General features: G+C 38.9%; 1 protein-coding gene across 1 annotated transcript in view; it reads right to left on the bottom strand.

Annotated features, from left to right (window-relative positions):
• Positions 1–3,905: 3,905 nt before the first annotated feature.
• The window catches only part of ATOSA (atos homolog A), an 87,454-nt gene continuing 71,211 nt past the window's right edge, over positions 3,906–20,148 (bottom strand). The window contains exons 10-12 of the mRNA XM_075069626.1: positions 12,162–12,230; positions 10,278–10,477; positions 3,906–4,518 (exon numbers count right to left, since the gene is read on the bottom strand). Coding sequence (XP_074925727.1) covers positions 4,365–4,518; positions 10,278–10,477; positions 12,162–12,230 — 423 coding nt within the window. The 3' untranslated portion in view covers positions 3,906–4,364. The remainder of the gene's footprint in view (positions 4,519–10,277; positions 10,478–12,161; positions 12,231–20,148) is intronic.

The following is a 20,148-nucleotide window of genomic DNA, read 5'->3' as shown; positions in this document are numbered from 1 at the left end:
GTTGTTAGTTTTTGTTCTGCTTGTTTTTTTTACCAGCAAAATACCAGGCATCTCAGATTTGGTCATTCCTGTTTTTGCTGGGAGGCCTCTGGATGTGTCTTACACTTCAGCTGACTGGGCAGACTTAAAGGTTTTCTTTCTCCAGAACATTGTAACAATCTGACTAAAATGTCTGTTCAGTCTCTACTTTCATTGTCTTCGTTCTTGAAGTAATAATTTCATAGTTCTGTCAATCAGAATGTTTCAAGCTAGACAGTATCAGAATTTGATGTAAAAACAATGTAAAATGATACTGAAGCCTTCATCCTAAGAGAATAAGCCCAATTTGTTTCCCTATGCAGTTCACCTTTAAAATCCTCTTGCAGTTTCAACCACAGAAACCCTAACCCATGAACCAATCCCTGTAACAAATCCCATTGCCTTCTCTGTTCCCTTATCTACTCTAGCAACACCACCATAGGACCCAGCCACACCATCAGAGGCTCATTCACCTGCACATCTACCCATGTGCCAGCAATGCCCCTCTGCCATGTACATTGGCCAAACTGGACCGTCTCTATGTAAAAGGATAAATGGACACAAATCAGACATTAGGAATGGTAACATAAAAAAACCAGTAAGAGATACCTTCAATCTCCCTGGACACTCAGATTTAAAAGTAGCCTTTCTTCAACAACAAAAAACCTTCAAAAACAGACTTCAAAGAGAAACTGCAGAAGTACAATTCATTTGCAAACTTAACATCAATTTGGGCTTGAATGGGGACTGGGAGTGACTGAATCACTACAAAAGCAATTTTCCCTCTCTTGGTATTGACATCTCTTCATCAATTACTGGGAGTGGACCACATCCACCCTGACTAAATTGGCCTTCAACATCGGTTCTCCACTTGTAATGTAACTCCCTTCTCTTCATGCCTGTATCTGTAATTTTCACTCCTTGCATCTGAAGTAGGGTTTTTACCCGCGAAAGCTTATGTCCAAATAAATCCGTTAAGTCTTTTAGGTGCCACTAGACTCCTCAAATAAAAAGGGGCCTCTCATACTCCCTGCCCTCGCTTATTGTTCTAAACTTTACTGTAGTAGATATGTAAAGCACTGTTGTGTTTTTTACCAAATAAATAGTAGCATTCATATGTTGAGTGAAATGATTCCTTTTTACAGAGCACTACAGTACCCTCAGGCTGAAAGATACTATATAAGCATGCAGTGTTTATTGTAAATTATGTAAAAGAGCTTGAAGCAGTAGACAGTCTTCCATTTTTGAAAAAGGCCCTACTACCTGTGATCTTTTACTTCCAGAGGGAGACAATGGGAAAAAGACATTGAGGCCTTGGCTACACTAGAAATTTCAAAGTGCTGCCAGGGCAGCGCTGCGGGAGCGCTACCAGGGCAGCACTTTGAAGTGTGAGTGTAGTCAGAGCGGCAGCGCTGGGAGAGAGCTCTCCCAGCGCTGCACGTAAACCACATCCTTTATGGGTGTAGCGTGCAGCGCTGACGCTTTACAGCGCTGCATCTTGCAGCACTCAGGGGGGTTTTTTCACACCCCTGAGCGCGAAAGTTGCAGCGCTGTAAAGTGCCAATGTAGCCAAGCCCTTAATGACTGATGCCTTGATTACGTTAGAAAACTTTGAGATATAATTCACCATTTCTGAAAATGCAATGGTGGAAGCTAATGTGAGTTGGACTCTGGCATTTTTACTATGCTATTGCTACATGTAGTGAAGCAAGCATAGTTGGTGAATTTCAGTTCTACACTTTGCAGTGTAAACAAAAAATTACACAAGTATAAAAAATAAAATATTGCATTGGACTCTAAACTCTTCAGGGCAGTGGCTGTCTTATTCAGTTTGTACATTTCCCAGCATGCTAGAGCCTGGATCTAACTAGGTCCTGTTTGCACAACTGTAATACAAATAAAGAGTAGTAAACAAGCATGCCAATCATTTCAATATTAAATGGATAAGGTAATGATTTCAGTATTAAATGAAAAATTGCTATATCTACATTTAGAATCCTGTGTAAAATTTAGTTCAATTTAAAGACTACTCTACAAGACTAACTTCACAATTTAGCCAGCATGGAACAAAGATCCACATCTCTCTGTTCATCTCAAATAATTAGGTCTGTTAGTTTGAAAAAGAGAAAACAAAATTTCTCAGGAAAATGTAAAAGATGGATTGAACGAAGCCATTTAAACTACTGTAACACTGAGGTGCAAATAATGTTGCATGATAATTGCTAATGGACAATTAAAGATTAATCTACCATAACTAAAGACTCTTTGACCTCTTTTTATTAAAAAGAATTCCATCTACAGTGTCCCTTGTTTCAATGTGGAAATTAGATGAGAGTTTTTCCATCATTTCATTAGGTATGCACAGAAATATTGTGGTAGAATTTATGCTTCATGACATGTCATACACTAACTCCTCTGAAACATGCTCGGTACCTGAACAGCAGAGAAAATAGGATACATTCTCATTACTATCTCAGAAAGTAGTTATGTACACAGTACAGCGCGAGACCTGAAGTTTTTGCTACTAACAGGGAACCTTTCCACAACTTCCTTTACACTATTTGCACATGACTGGAAACTGTAGCTAGAATGTGATTTTGTACAGCTTCTCTCACATCTCTAGAAAGAGGTTTATTTTTAATCTTCAAGACACTATTATAAACAGAAAAAAAATCCTGCCAAGGTTATAAATTAGATTCTGTAAACAACCACTGTAGCTCTAAGACAGCTGAAAATGTGTGAAATATCAGGAAAGTATAGTCTCCCTTGGTTTTACTGGAGGGCTTCTACAGGGTCTCAGGCAAGGTGTATTCAGTTCTTACCTTAATTGAAGGGGCTGGAAGTTTAATAAAGACTTCCTTTCTCCCAAGTGTTTATTATGCATTGGAACATGCTCCTAACAAATACAACTTAGATAATGTTTTCACCCCTCTCTAAAATGTCCTTTTTCTACCACTAAGAGATACATTGATGTCAAAGAAGCTGTGTGGTACAGTGATGATCAGATTAATTGAGCAATTAACATCTAAAAGCTCTTGCCAAATACTGGAAAGATTAGTATTCAACATTAATAAAAATGAGAACATTTACTTATACAACTTCAAGGTCAAGGCAAGTAAGGGAAAAACGATAGCTTCTCACTAGCTCAGCTACACATCAGTCTAACTAACACTTTCTGTACTTCTGTTATGTAAATATTATTTTGAGACACTGAAAGCTTATTTTCATGAAAACAAATAAAACGATGACTGTAATCTGGGAAAGTATTTTGTTTCAGGAATACACATGTACTGGAGAATATTTCATGTGATTGGTTGACTGTTTACGAGCATTTGCTAATGCAGTACAATATACAACTTTATGTAGCCACCTAGTGGCCTAAATGGAAAAATCTATCAAATATACTTTTAAGCTTACATGAAAATCCTCATCTAAAAATAAAACCAAACTACAAGTTTAATAGCTTTTGCATATATTTAAGAGTACCAATTTGTTTTCACAGTACATTTTTAAACAATTGAGAAGATCAGGTATAGGATAATAATTTTGTGTGACATTTTTATACTAACTATAAACAGAACCAGAAATGTCCTTAGCAGAGCATCCACTTGGGGGAGGAGGGGGAGAAATTAAAGGAGTAAAATATGAATTGGGCCAATGATTTGAACTAGTGAGTAACTAAAGAAACACATTCTGTATTATGGCCACATGGGCTATAAAAGGACTTGTGTGTGTGATGCAATGAGAATGGGGCGTCACTAAAATTAGAGAGAGAAAATGAGGAAAACCACATGCTTGCATAGTATGATAATGTTATGGAAGTTCAAAATTTCATCCTAATTTTCAATAACTTAAATGAATATCATTTAAAAACACATCACGCAGAATTAAAGACTTCTGTATATATTTCAGATTTCAATATTATTAATGTCAAAAATACATAATATGATTTTACATAGGATTTGTGCTACATTAGAACACTAAAGACAAACATCACTTGAATATTAAATGAAACGTTAAATATTAAATAACTGAAAAATAAAATAAAAGGTGTAAACACTAAACTAACTTGGGAATTTGCTATTGCAACACATCCAATGAAGTGGTTTTAAACAGTACAAAAAGATTGGATTTAAGTATTTGTTTCCAGTCTACCTGGAATACACAAAGCTCATTCCAGAAACCTTTTACAAAAACTGGTCCAGAATCACAGAAGATTATTGACTCTCATTTGAGCACTACTTTCATTTCTTTACATATTTAATTTTACACTGTATTCCATGCCAAAGTTTTGCTTGTAAACAGTAATCTGGTAATTCAATTAATACTCTGATTTTCACTGCTTGCTAACATCTTGGTGAAAACTGAGGGTTTGTTGGAGACTCAGTGTAAGATTTGAGTTCATACGCAGCACCACTATCAACTTCCATTGATTTCCGAGAGAACAGGAGCCTTACATCTCTGTGGAGGTAGATCTTTCCAGATTTGGAACTCTGGAACCTAAGAAGACAATATATATATATACAGTAAATGTTTAAAAAACTATCTGTAACTTCTAAACATCAAAACAGATTCACCTTTACATGATACTTCCAAAAAAGTGGGTATAGTTAAGGAATCAGGGCCACGGTGTTTGAACACACAAAAGTATGCATTAGCTGAGTAATGTGGCAAAATGAAAGAGTGCAGAAAATGAAAGTTTAAGACCATGCAATCTTAATTCAGCTCTTTTGCTCTCTGAACAAAAAAGCATAGGGCAGCAGAGAGAACAAAGGCCTATAACATAGCAGCCCCAACATTGCTTAGTTACATAGGGGAGAGATATTAATGTGAGATACCAAAGCTCCACACGGAGAGTTCTCTGCAACCCCATGTACCAAATCCTGCAGCAGCCCACTCTAGAGAAACATAAAGGAAGACGACTTAGTAAGAGCACATCCAGGAGCGACTAATGCGTCCAGGAACAGCTCAAAACCAGTAGTCCGTCCACACACACACACGGTCGCAACAGCTCATTGTCAATACTTGGCAAAACTTACCATTTCGTGACGACCATTGCTGGGTATAGGCCAAATGAAGACAGTAGAGTGAAATTTTCTAAGAGGAAAATCCAGCCTCCTCCTCCTCTAACTGTGGAAGTTCCTCATAAAGTGGAACTGACCATTTCTATTGCGCCTGAAATTTGGATTTGGGCCTTTTGGCTGGTGGGTGGGATGGGGACAAAGGAGCTGCTGCTGTACCGCTTCAGTAATAGGGTGGGTGAATTAATTTCCATAGAACAGCTCAGTGGCCTCAGCAGGAAAATTCATTTTCCTATTCCCCTCCACAGATACCCAGGCCCCACTCTGCTTCATACAGGAAAAACAGAATTACAATTCTTACAACAGCTGAATGTAATGCTATTGCCCATACCATACAAACAAAAACGGTATTACTCAACACACAATTGCAACTACTGTGGGAGCAATAACAGAACTTCTTGCTGCTTGTGCATGTAGAACCCTTAACTTTGTGACCACATTGAAATAAAAGTACTGTGCCCACTTAAATAAGGAATAAAGACAAAACGGATAGACATGCCTTAACGGGAAATCCTAGAGGTATAAAAAAAGCTGAAGGCTCTTAATGTAGCAGAACCACCAGTTTAACTGCATGGGGACAGTCAGGATGTAGAAACAGACTCTATCTGATATTATGCCAACTATCCCCAGGCAAATATCATTCATCCACACAATTGTACTTAAGAGAATAAAGCTGCTTCCCCACCTGAGGCGGCAGAGGCCTTAACATAATATATAATATAATAATAATGGAGATATACCTATCTCATAGAACTGGAAGGGACCCTGAAGAGTCACTGAGTCTAGCCCCCTGCCTTCACTAGCAGGACCAAGTACTGATTTTGCCCCAGATCTGTAAGTGGTGCCCTCAAGGACTGAACTCACAACCCTAGGTTTAGCAGGCCAATGCTCAAAACACTGAGCTATCCCTCCCCCTCAACCACAGTGGAGCTGCAAGGCATGGCTCCTGGTTGCTATAAAGTTATGATCCATTATTATTACTGTTTATTTGAACACACAAACATATTGCCATGAGTCCTTTCCATAGTGGGTAAAGAAAAAGATAATGAGATTATCTCAGTAGTTCACTGTGCAGTGCACTATGTTAGTGCCTAATTTGAATTAGGATTTATATTAAACAGGGAACTGAAGGAACTTTGCTTGAGATATTGTGGAAATGGTGGGTTGACTATGTAGATGCATCAGCTGCAAATTATTTATGTCTTGAAATGTCCCTATGAAGTATTATCTCAGTTTTACAGATGGGGAAATAGAAGCACTTTTTGACTTCTCAAGCTTCTTGCTCTTCAGTAGGGAGACTCTAATTTCTTCACTGTCTTTAGGGAACATTAATCATAAAGAATACTTTTGAATAGCCTCATCATGGGAACTTTGCTTCCCACATAAGCCAAAAAGCTGACTGAAACATTAGGAATGCAGCTTTTATACCCCATGCAGGGGTAGAGTGTAATGTCCAGGATGGGGCCTAGCTTACACTATGTCCTTAGGTAAAATTCTTGAAGAGCTGTGGAAGTTCCATTATAAGGAATGTGTTATGGTAAGGAACCAAGTTAAAGCCAGCAGAAATTCTGGCAGATGGTATCTTTGTAGAAATATCAATATATATGAAGTTAAACAGCAAAACAGGTAAACTAGAATGTCTGGCAGCAAAAGAGGACCTTAAATGAAAACCATTACTGGACCATGGAAGAATGATACACAGAGGACACTGTATTAGTGGCAAAACTCAAAATACAGAAAAATTAGGTTGCAGAAGGGGGATATAGTACTGTATCTGTAAGATTATAAAAAAAATCTAGTGTGGTAAAATTTCTAAGGACCTACAGTAGAATATAATAAGCACAAATCCCGTATCAGAGAAATACAAATATCCTAGTAGGACTATACTACCAGCCTCCAGATCTGGAAAAATCCTGAGAGTGCAATGCTGAAGAAGATCAGCGAGACAACTAAGTCTAATAAAGCTGTAATAATTTGTGACTTCAGCTCCCCATCTTTAAACATGTCATGTCTTATCATATGTCAAATCAGGACAATATTTACAGACGAAATTTCTCAACACTTTCAACAGTTGCTTCTTTGAGCAACTAGTTCTTGGGCACACAAGATGAGAGGCTATTCAACTTAGTTTTAATTAACATACAGTTCCAAGAAATAACTACAGCTTAGCCACTAAGTAATATAGTACTCATAACCTAAATTAAGTTCCATTCGCAAAGGGGAGGCATGTTCCAATATATAGCACTGTGGCACCCTTAAGAAAGGGTGGATTAAAAATAGTACATTAAAAAATGAATCAATAAAAGATATGCTGCGGACAGGTTACTCTTTAATTGACAATTATAGAAGCCTTATAGACTATTACATTCTGGTACTGGCCACTGTCAAAGACAGGATACTGGATTAGATGGACCCTAGGTCTGATATGGACTTGCAATTCTTACATCCCTGCAAGTCTGAATATAATACAAAATTCTGTCTGTCTTGAGACTTGGCAGGCAAATATTTTCAAAGGCTTCTAAAACTGCAGGTACAACTGAGATTTTGCATAGGAAAGCAGTTTTACTTTTCTCTTCAGACAACATTTTGGACCTTCCTAGATATTATATCTGCACTCCATAAGAGTACCCAAGAGTTTCTGAACACACAAAAACATGAGCGTGAAAAACTGCATAAGCAAAACTAAACCTGAAGTTTTAAAGGATGCTTTTAAAAATTTGACTGTGTGTCAAGTTTCAGCTTTGGGCAAATGTTTTTGCTGAGTTACAATCACTTGAAAAGAACTTATTATAATAGAAGTGCTGACACAACCTTAATTAGTGCCTCACAAACAGATGCTGCCACAATGCAGTTTACAGTTCTGTGACTTGATTTGTTTTTGAGCAAAACACATACATAGTTTCAGCAAGTAAAATTAACTTACTTGTTTTCAACCTATTACTACTATAAAGAAGCCAAACATTTCCAGGCCAACTTCAACTATGCAAACAAAACTAACCTGCTTTCTTTTTTTATATAGATGTTTTTGGTTGAACCAGTTTAAAGGGAGGCACATTGTTTTAAACAAATCTTTAAAATAACTTATCTATTTTTATATAAATGATACATTAGTAAAAATGCTTATTTTTGCATCTCTAACAAATCTTTACATATCAGACAACATGAAATATGATCTACTGTAAAATTTAGAGTATCCTCTTTTATACCTTCTAATAGTTCAATATTGTTGGAAATTAAAGTTAATATTTTGAAAAACTCCATATATTTCTCTTATTAGAATTGCCTATTGCTTGGGTCTGAATCTCAAGCAGAAACGACTGGTGAATTAGCCAGCAGATGGTCACCAGCACGTTGAACATCTAACCATGGTAGATGAGATTATACAGCCAATTGACTATTCGTTTTAGTGGTTTTTTTGCAGTACACTGATTGCAAATCCATAACTTCTTCCCTACCATAGACCCAAATGCTAAGCCCAATTACATGCGTATTCTAGGGCCAAATACAGTAGAAATGCTGCCCTTCTGATAGGCTAAGTAGTGGGGAAGCTCATGAAGGAAGACTGTATATCTCCATGCATGACGTATGATCTACCCAGCAGTTACCTGGACAAGACCATGGAGAAGGGAAAAAAGGGCATTTTACTCAATGAACAAGCAAAGCACAAATCTATGAATTAAATTGGAAGAAGAACCAAGAAGTGGCCCATATCTGCTATTCCTCTACCTCCACACCCCAAAATGACTTGGTCACCTTAGAATTTTACGTCCCAGTTCCTTTGCATCAGTTCAGTAACTCATGTAAGCAGAGTCTTTTTACCTGGGCTCAGCTCACTTTTTCAGGACTGGTTCCACATGGAAGTTTATTTTTGGAAAAAGGCTAAGTGCTGCGCTATGAGTTAGTGAGCTCGGTGGACTGAATGCCAATCCAGACTACAGTTCACACCTATAAAAATTTGGTGACCTCATTATGATCTGTATTTGTCCACTTCAGGAAACCAATATACAATTTATCAAATGTTTGTCAACTTCTGCTTATGGGAATCCCAGGGCTAGACTAGCTTCCACAGACTTAAGATGCACAAACAGAACTGTGTAAGAAAACTGGCTTGGGAAAAGGCTGGTGCTACTAAGCAGAGGCATTCATGAGCATTACATTAATTAATTACAAAATAATGGGAGGATAGCTAAAATAAAAGTTTGTGATACGAGTAAGGGTAACCTTTGTTAAAGATGCAAAGCAAATGGAAAAATATTTCTTAATTAGGCCCTAACGTTCCTTATTTTTAACTCCTTTAGTGCTTAAACCTGAAATTATAATGGACACTATACCTCCTTTTGACATTCTTCATTTTGTTATACTAATTAATCTTGAAGTGTCAACTATTATCAAGTTTGAAGAGCTGCACTGAGATCATCTTTGCATTTCTAGGTGTTCTTTTTTACCACAATGCTGCAGGTACAAGACTGCAAATAGCATAAGGACAAGGTGCATCAGAGCTGGCATCCATCTCATTGACAGGATAGACAAACATTCCTCCCTTTGGCTTTATATAGCAACCTTCATTACAGCCAGAGTAACAAGAAGATAGTGTTTGGATTCAAGCAGCCTTTAAAGTATTCATACAATCGTCCCAAAATTCTTCACAAAGTTAAGAATGTATAAGTCACAGTGTAGTAAGCGTGTAAACAAATGAAATAGTTATTTTGTTTTTATCAATAGGTTAGAGAGTGCCTTTTATGTAAGAACCCATTTTACTGAGAAGGTGAAATGGGTCAGGATATTGGGGTTAACCCATACTCTATTCAAAAAGAGCCATATAGGATTTCTACTTGGACAACTACCACAGACAGGATCCTACTGTTAGACACCTTACAAAAAGATACATTTATCCAGCGAAGACTGTGTCTGGATCAGTATGTAAAGGAATTAGTAATATGCAAGACTGCACCAATGGTTGGAATGCCAAGAAACAGTCTTAAATTTAAGCAAGTGTCTCCTCAAAGTCCCAATTATTTGCTATCATTTTTCCTCACAGCCTCTACTGTTAACTACAAATTCTGGTTGAAGACAAAGTTAAAAGTATTCTATTTTTAATAAGGCTGTATTGTTTGCATGGCAGTTATGAGTTCAGGACTGAAGTAAGCGAATTATTTTGTTTTACACTGAGGATCTTACCTCAGATGTATGAGGTAGCGTAGTAGCCTCTCTTCAGTCTGCCAAATGTTTTCTTTATTGATACTTCTCTTTACTTCTCGTCTCACAGGAATAGAAAAAGTCCTTTGCCGTAGGAATGTTTGATGATTGGCTGGCATCTCTCGTAAGTCATAGATCACCACAAACATTTTCACCACAGTTTTATTAGGGTTAAATAAGGTCTGAAAAAGACAGAGTTATTTTAGAAAATAAAGCTGATTCATAGAGTCGCTGAATAATAAAGGGTGACAAGATACGACAATTCAGTGTGCCAACAAATAATCATGGTTCAGATTCACTGGATGGCTTGTGTGTGCTCTGTTCTTGTTTTATATAGGAAGTTAATTTAAAGATTACTGTTTAGCCTGTATTTCTACACTTCAGCTACTGGTAAATGAACTGTCCATTTTTTCCCTTCATATTAACATAATTAAAGGAGGTCATTAGCACAAACTAGTTCTTCACGTAAGAGGCAGACTCTTACTACTTTAGTAATCAACACAAACTTCTGTTTGCTCCTTGTGTCAGCTTTCTGTTTAGATTATTTTCTGACCTTAATGCTGTGTTTCCAGTAATTACAGTGGTCTGCTACAGATTTAAAGAATCCTGAATTCACATGTGATCCTGCACTGGATTCATCAAAGAGATGCAGTGTGTTGGTTTTAGATTATGCTGTTTGGTTTGCTTACCAATTTCTGGAGTATAGTTCTAATAATTTCCAATTTTTAACATTTATAGAAAACTAGGGCTTGTTGAAATATTGAGATATGATATGCTTAGGCACAAATACGGATTTGATACAAATAATGAAAATCAGAAGTAATTAGAAATATGTTAAAATTCAGATAATAGGCTAGATTCTTTGTGCTTTTTTTTTTTTTTTTTTTTTTAAATTAAAGGCCCTAAGAAAGCTGTTACAAATTAGGGGCCTGAATCTGGGATAACTTACCTCAGACTCTCTCATGGGGTACGTTTAAAATGTATGGTGAATTTGCCATGAGTTACTAGCATGCACACACTTATGCATTGAAAAAAAATCACAATATTATAGTACCTAAACAGCTTCATATTCAGCAACCCAAGTCCCAATCTGGTGGACATCTCTTTAATCAAATAATCTATTTTTTTTTCCACCAGGGAGCTCCTTGGTGCCAGTGGTTTTGGTGTGTCCACAGGTGGCATCTGATATTGCTCCAGGAAAATTTAAGTCACAGTGAGAATTGATTAAAATATATAAAGATTAATCCCACCATTCAAGGCCCTCCATCCCACAAAAAAAAACCCCATAGCAAAAATCCACTGATCTCTCATGAGAGCCTCTTAACATACCTAAGAGATGTAAAAACACCAGGTTTTAACCACGTGACTATATACTGTAGCATCATGCACTGTGTTCTCCTTTTTTGTTTCTATAATGAGTACATAGACACTAGTATGCATCTTATTATGCTGTATACACACCTGGCATGTATAACACACCCATACAAGTCATACATTTCACACTTGTTTAATGTAACACACATGTACAAGCTCCCCACCAAATGATGTCTCCAAAAATCTCCTTTTGTAATCTGTTTTGAGTACTAAGGAAATTCAGAACTTCACAACAAAACATAAGCATTACTGGCCAACCATGTATATCTTTAAGAGGCATTTTTCCTGGCAGTAATTAACATATAACCACCAGTCTGAGAAATTCACTTTAGTGCTTTTCCTCTTTGAGAGCTTACTGTGGAAAAACAGGGAATCTTCTAGCAGAAATGCAGTCCATTACTTACCAATGCTACAGCAGCAGCAGCAGCAAATGCTTAGTTGTGTATGTTTGGGAGAGAACTGTTATGCAATTGTATGCTATAAGATACATACCACTTGTATGGTTCCAGAAGGAGGTACCCGATAACCCCTTTTACCAAGGGATTCTAAAGTAATCACACCCTTAAGGGAAAAAATAGATAACAAGTTTAGGATATAAACACCTGTAAACTGTTAGCATATGAGAATGCTTTATCCATGTAACTACAGACTTTAAATATATTTACAGCTATTTTTTTTAAACTGAACTAATGAGTGAGGAGGCCACTCCATCCGCAAGATGCTATTACAGTCAGCACCATGGATCTTATGGCTGTAAACTAGAAGACTATAATCAGTATGTCAGGCCCAAATTTTCAGTTTAAGCCAAACTGATTTTTCAAATCATACTCACAGACTTTAAGGCCAGAAGAGATCATGATCATCTCGTCTGACTTCTTGTACATTGCAGGCTACAGAACCTCACCCATAACCTCTGACTGAGTTACTGAAATCCTCAAATCTTGATTCAAAAAAGACTTCTAGTTACAGAGAACCCACCATTTACTGTAGTTCAAGCCAGCAAGTGACCTGTGCCTCACACTGCAGGGGAAGCAATCCCCTTCCCCCGCCACAAGGGTATCTGCCAATCCAACTTGGGGGGAAATTCCTTCCTGACCCCAAATATGGCAATCAGTAAGATCCACCAGTCAGACACGTGGGAAAGAATTCCCTGTAGTAACTCAGAGCCCTCCCCATCAAGCATCCCATCTCTGGTTGTCAGAGATACTGTATTTACTAAAAGGAGCCATGGACTGGCCATCTTCTACTAGCAAACAAAAGTTATGTTTAATGTCAGTGTAGGTTATGGTAGGATACAAACTATTGGCCCAAAACTTTGAAGAGTGGAAATAAGTTAAGGGGAAAGAATTGTGCATTTCTTTCCAGCTTCTTATTGTCTACAACACTATCAACAACAAACTCCAACACTCCATATGACTTTCACTTCCCTCTTTAACACAGATCAAAAATATTCCCCAATTTCATCAAGCCTGCATTCCAATGCAAAATCTTATCAATTATACCAACAGAACAGTACATCTGACCAGCTCTCACTCCATGTATTTGGGAAGATGTTCTGTTGAGATCACTGTTAAGGTTTTGCATTAAACTGCAAATTTGATAATGTTGCAGTACACAATGTTTTGTGTGCACAAAAGTGGGCATGCAAAATAGCAGAGCAGCACACAAAAACTGGCCATAAAAACAGATAGTGGAGGCATTAGATCAGTGGTTCCCAAACTTTAACAACCTGTGAACCCCTTTCATTAAAAAGTCAAGTCTCGTGAACCCCCTCCTAAAAATGAATGTTTCCAGGGATTTTCTCCTGTACCTGAATATGAAATATAAAAGCAGTGATCTGGGAAATATAAAATTTGTTTTCATAATATGCTTATTACACACTATTTATTATTAATTATTGATCATTACAGTATTTTTATTACATTACAAAAACAGCAACACACTTTCAAGATATCACTTTCATAGCTTGTATCACTTTGGGCCTGTTCTAAGACAAGGCTCCTATATCACTTTCATAGCTTGTATCACTTTGGGCCTGTTCTAAGACAAGGCTCCTATATTTCATCAAGGAGTATCAGATGTGAAACAGCATGAAGGTATTTAAGAAGCCAACTCAAAAGAGTTCCTCCTACACAATCATTCAGGTGTTGAGCAGTCCAGGCAAACAACGCATGTTACAACAAAGCTTAAACATGTTCTTCATAATAATTTTAAACACACCACTAGCTGCCTATTTAATTTTAAAAACAGCAAAAAATATCACCTCCTTTTCCATTTCTTATAAGGAGTCTTGAAGTTAAATCTCCTCAGTGTGATAGATATGCTTGCTTTGATCTCCTTAGCTCTTGGAAGTCCGGGGCTCTGGGCTGCTGGCCCCCTGCTGTCTAGGGTCCCTAGGGACAGCTCTATCTGCCATTAGGGAATTTTCTCCCCGAGAAACCCTGTAACATTTCGCAAACCCCCGGGGTTTATGAACCCCAGTTTGGGAACCACTGCATTAGATAAATGTTGTACTAGTTCTGTGATGCACAACCATAACATTACATGATTATTTACAGCATGTGGAGAAGAATCAGAACAATGAAGTCCAGCTAATAAAACAAGCAAGGGTTTCTAGACATCCATGGGACACCAGAATCCACTGCATGACTTGAAAACCACTATATGAAATAATCCTAGGGAGATGAAAGCAAAGGAGAGGTGTTTGTTTTAAGTGAGATGAAAGGAGGGGAGAAAAAAAAACAAGCAAAAAAAAGTGTAACTACTTCCCTCAAGTTTAAAACAGAAAACCAAAAAGATTCCTCTCTCTCATTTTCTAAATCCTTTTCATATTTTTCAACATCTTGTTCTTGAAAATACACATTAGCTAGGACTTAGTTTAAAAATGGGATTTTCAGAAAGGCTCCTAAATTGCTAAATAATTTACACAAGCCCTTAAAGATCTTACTTACCATATGCACACTAAAATCTGAATCTCAAAATTGGATCTGTTACCCACATAATTTCAACTTTTCCTACCAAGGAGCCAATAACAGGCTGAGACAGGCTGCTATATTTCGCCACAAAACACTGGCATATGTTAGGCCCTTGTGCTTTTTAGCATATAGGTTTTTGAAGTGTACATAAATATTGCTGTCATAGTAGAAATGCAGGGCAGAGGCACAGTGGAATTTTGTTGTTCATATCCACTAATTAAACCATGGCTGATAGGGGTCGTTTTAGTTTCCCAGCTTTGGTAGTACAGTATTCTTTTTAAACCACAGCTCAAATCAACTTTTTGACTCCAAAGGGTGTACCTGCAACTGGCTAGGAGCATGAGGGCCACATGCATATATTAAACACACTTTGCATAATGAAGTGCACAGCCCTAATATTTGTTTGTAGGTGCATATTTTTTATTAGAGAAATAAGTTATGCAAGTTCACCAAGAACAAAAGCCTATAGTTGATCAGCTTCGTCCGCATCCCACAGTTATAGGAATAAAGTGGCTATAAAGTGTTATATTTGGCCCTCAAGCCAGACTTCAAGATGCTTTAAACAGAACGGATTCTAAAAAACAGCTAGTCAAATTCTCTAATATGTGCAGACATTTCCATTAGATTTTTGCAGATGAAAATAGAAAAAAAACCCAAACACACACATACCATATAGGGAGAGGGTGCATTATCATCTGAAACACTGTAGAATGACACTTCGACTGGAAGAGTCATGTGTGTGGGGCAGAAGACTCCACTTGCTCCCACCTCAGCAGTGAAGCCATCAACAATGCCTAGAGGATCTAAACGATAGTTCAAGACAGACTCCTGAAAGACCAAAATGCACACACGCCTCTGGTTAGGTATACAGCATAGAAAACAGCAAAAAGTTATTGCCGAACTTTTCTGAAAACTTTAATTTGTAATTAAATTATTGCTAGCTATCATACACAGCTTTCACAGTCATCTTCCTCATTGTTTTTAAAATCAGGGGTAGCAAGAGTGACTTTCCCCTGCATAGATGTGTAAGTAATGAGACAACATGGTGCAGAGACCTCCTTTGTCTCATTCTTCTGCTGTGTGCTGGGCTTGGGATCAATAGCAGCCACTGCACTTACAGCACTTGAGGAGTCCACAAGGCTAGTAGTGCTGCCTGCACTAGCCTCTCTCACGAGAGCCCCAACTCTGCACATGCATAGAAGAGCTACTATAGTGTAGCAAGAAGTGGACACTGTAGTTCTGGCAAGGGCAGTGCAGTGACTGTGCTCGCTCTGCACTCCTCAAGGCACAGAGAGGCATTGTACCTGCTTCAGGCACAAGGACACCCAGTGCAGGGTGTACTTTAAAAGACATAATGGGCCAAATCCTGTAATCTATGCTCAGGCAAAAAACTTACAGTAACTTCAAATGGGAAATTTGTGAGCATAAGAACTTCATTGTTTGGACTACTGTGAGGGGACTTGGGCAAAAATCATAACCAAACCATAAACATACCTCCAACTTTTAAACATGTAGTGGAGTAGGATTAGTTCAAGAATAAACAACACATGAACCCCAATCCTGCTCCCACTGAAGTATGTGACAAAACCCCTGAAACACCCCAGTGGGTCTATGCAATAGTTTTCTTTGGCGTATAAAATCTACAAAAAATAAAAAATCAATTTACCCCTTTTAAGTGAAATAATCCCATACCAACATTTCACAGCTAGAACTAGCATTCTATAAATAGGACACTATCTGGTCACTTAAGTTAAATTTAGAAACACAAGTTTCCTGAAATGAAAGGCTAGTGCCTTAATATCTGCCTTACACTATTTTCACTCATTTCATTTACATTAGCTCGTATGATACTTTAAGCATCAAATTGTGAGAAACTAGTTTTTTTAAATTACTTCCACAGGATCTTAGTATGAGTATTAACAATTATAAGGTCTGATCCCTTAAAGCCGGAATAAAGGATAACAGCATTCTCATCACTTGCTCGATGTTCATGCTTGTGAAGATGGGCTAGGGGGTTTTGTAAGTAGAGATCAGAACAAAGGGGTTTTTGCTCAGTTTAATAATGAACATAGTGAATTATTTAGGAGTTATTCACACAAGTATAATTAACCCTTTATAACACACTAAATAAGTATTATAAGTATGAGACTTTTGGAGCACATACAATACCTCAAAGTTTCCTAGAAGGCTAAGACTTGTTATGGGTGGAGCACTGGAACTCAGAAATGGTTTCTCATGGCCTTCTGGGTCACTGTCTGTGTTTATACGTTGTTGTGGACTATTCAAAAAAAGGCACAATAATTTAATGGCATTAATACTATTTGTTCCTTGATTTCTGTTATGCATACAGACAGCTGTGGAGAAAATCTTTTTATTTTTTTTTTGATGCATCACAAAATATTGTCCCAAACAAATAATGACTAAAGAATTATACTGATGAAGTCTTAATGTAGCCATTTTCTAATAACCTGCACTGGACAATGGTTTCATAATTTGTATGCTAAAAATAGATGAAAACACAAGAATTTACTGTTGTCCATTCATTCTACCAGTAGTAATTGAACAAAGTGTCAACATTCTTTTCTCTTGTATTCAGGTGTTTTATTTCAACATGTCTTGAAATCTCCATTAACTAGCTTCCACAACAACAGATTTCCAAGTTATGCATACTAGTGCATGAGAAATCATAACAAGCCCCTTAACTTCTACAGAGGAATTAAAACAGTAATATCCTGGCCCCGCTGAAGTCAAGGGGGCAAAGATTTCACCAAAATAATCCAAATCTGATCCCGCATGCCTTTGCAGAAATTTGAAAATATACATGACAGAACGTTAAGAAAAAAATGGTTCAGAGATAAAAGAAGTCAAGCAACTAACTTCCTTTGCTTGAGTGGGATATTGTTGGATTATCAATCTAAACTACTATGGCAGTGTTTCCCAAACTTGGGATGCCACTTGTGTAGGGAAAGCCCCTGGTGGGCCGGGCCGGTTTGTTTACCGTTCGCGTCCGCAGGTCTGTCTGATCGTGGATCCCACTGGCCGCGGTTTGCTGCTCCAGGCCAATGGGGGCTGCTAGAACCCGCGGCCAGTACGTCCCTTGGCCTGCACCGCTTCCAGCAGCTCCCATTGGGCTGGAGCGGAAAACCACGGCCAGTGGGAGCCGTGATCAACCAAACCTGCAGATGCGGCAGGTAAACCGGCCCAGCCTGCCAGAGGCTTTCCTTACACAAGCAGCGTCCCAAGTTTGGGAAACACTGTAATATAGGATAGATTCGCCAGTTTTCTCTAGCAGCTTTGCAAATCTCCAGCAATGCAAAGCAGCTGTAAACCCATCTGAGCCAGATGTTATATATATCTCCATATCCAAAATGGAAGTGAAACTCTTTTCTTACTTAAAGTCCCCTCTGTTTTATATTACGAACTGTGAACTAATTATTTATTGTAAAAGGAAGAATTATGGTATAAAATCTCTTACTGATTTCAGCACATTTCCAATGTACATCAATGTAGTGTTACTGCACAGGAACTCATCCCAGTTGTTACAACTATTTAGAAGACAGAGTACTCCTAAAGAAGGGTTCCTATGAATGACACTCACATTTTGGCTTGGTTCAGTTTGCCTCACCCACTTTGTGGGTTATTGCTTACAGACACAGTTTATATATGTAATTATACATGTAATATTTCCACTGAATACACTCCCACACTTTCTTGTAAGTAGAAAAGGATGAATACCTTCTTGTAGACAAACATTTCAATCGCAGCAAAGATGAGTCCAGATCAAAGCACCCCGACTGTGTTTTTCTCTGAGGAACCTAAGGAAAAATAATATTTTATTACTTTGAAGACTGCCATCACAAATCCTGTAGTCTGTGACAATTCTGACATAAATTACAAAAACAATGCAGAAATATGTGATCTTAAACTTTTTACATTCTACATTTAAGAGTTAATTTTTGAACTAAATATTGATAAATCCTTGGGAAATAAAAACTGGAAATGAAGGACCTTGTCTATGCTACAAATTGCTGTAAAGTTAATNGGTTTGGGGCCCCTGGAAATGGGGTTTTGGGGCCCCTGGGATTATGGGCCCCTGGATATGGGGGTTTGGGGCCCCTGGTGCTAGTCGCCTCTGGAAATGGGCTTTTGGGGCCCCTGAGGTTTGGGGCCCCTGGAAATGGGGTTTTGGGGCCCCTGGAAATAGGGTCTTGGGACCTAGAGTTTAGGGGCACCTAGAAATGGGATTTGGGGGCCCCTGGGGTTTGGGGCACCTGAAACGGGGTTTGGGGCCCCTGAGGGGTGGGGCCCCAAGAAATGGGGTTTTAGGGCCCCTGGCAATGGGGTTTTGGGGCCCCTGGGGCTAGGGGCCCCTGGCAATTGGGTTTTCGGGCCCCTGGGGTTTGGGGCCCCTGGAAATGGTGTTTTGGGGCCCCCGGAAATGGGGTCTTGGGACCTAGAGTTTATGGGCACCTAGAAAAGGGATTTTGTTGCCCTTGGAGTTTGGGGCCCCTGAAATGGGGTTTTGGGGCCCTTGAAAATGGGGTTTTAGGGCCCCTGAGGTTTGGGGCCCCAAGAAATTGAGTTTGGGGACCCTGGAAATTGGGTTTTGGGGCCCATGGGGCTAGGGGCCCCTGGAAATGGGGTTTTGGGGACCCTGAGGTTTGAGGCCCTAAGAAATGGGATTTTGGGGACCCTGGAAATGGGGTTTTGGGGCCCTTGGGGCTAGGAGCCACAGGAAATGGGGTTTTGGGGCCCCAGGGCTTTGGGGCTTTTGGAAATGTGGTTTTGGGTCCCCTGGGATTAGGGGCTTCTGGATATGGGGGTTTGGGGCCCCTGGTGCTAGTGGCCCGTAGAAATGAGATTTTGGGGACCCTGGGGTTTGGGACCCCTGGAAATGGGGTTTTGGGGACCCTGGAAATGGGGTCTTGAGACCTAGAGTTTAGGGGCCCCTAGAAATGGGATTTTGGGGCCCCTGGGGTTTGGGGCCCCTGAAATGGGGTTTTGGGGTGCCTGGAAATGGGGTTTGGGGACCCCTGAGGTTTGGGGAACCAAGAAACGGGGTTTTGGGGACCCTGGGGCTAGGGGCCCTTGGAAATGGGGTTTTGGGGCCCCTGGGNGCTTGTATCACTTTGGGCCTGTTCTAAGACAAGGCTCCTATATCACTTTCATAGCTTGTATCACTTTGGGCCTGTTCTAAGACAAGGCTCCTATATTTCATCAAGGAGTATCAGATGTGAAACAGCATGAAGGTATTTAAGAAGCCAACTCAAAAGAGTTCCTCCTACACAATCATTCAGGTGTTGAGCAGTCCAGGCAAACAACGCATGTTACAACAAAGCTTAAACATGTTCTTCATAATAATTTTAAACACACCACTAGCTGCCTATTTAATTTTAAAAACAGCAAAAAATATCACCTCCTTTTCCATTTCTTATAAGGAGTCTTGAAGTTAAATCTCCTCAGTGTGATAGATATGCTTGCTTTGATCTCCTTAGCTCTTGGAA

The sequence above is a fragment of the Chelonoidis abingdonii genome, chromosome 9, assembly GCF_003597395.2.
Source record: "Chelonoidis abingdonii isolate Lonesome George chromosome 9, CheloAbing_2.0, whole genome shotgun sequence".
Taxonomy (NCBI): domain Eukaryota; kingdom Metazoa; phylum Chordata; order Testudines; family Testudinidae; genus Chelonoidis; species Chelonoidis abingdonii.
Note: the sequence above shows the minus strand (reverse complement) of the source record. Positions and strands in the feature narration are given on the sequence as shown.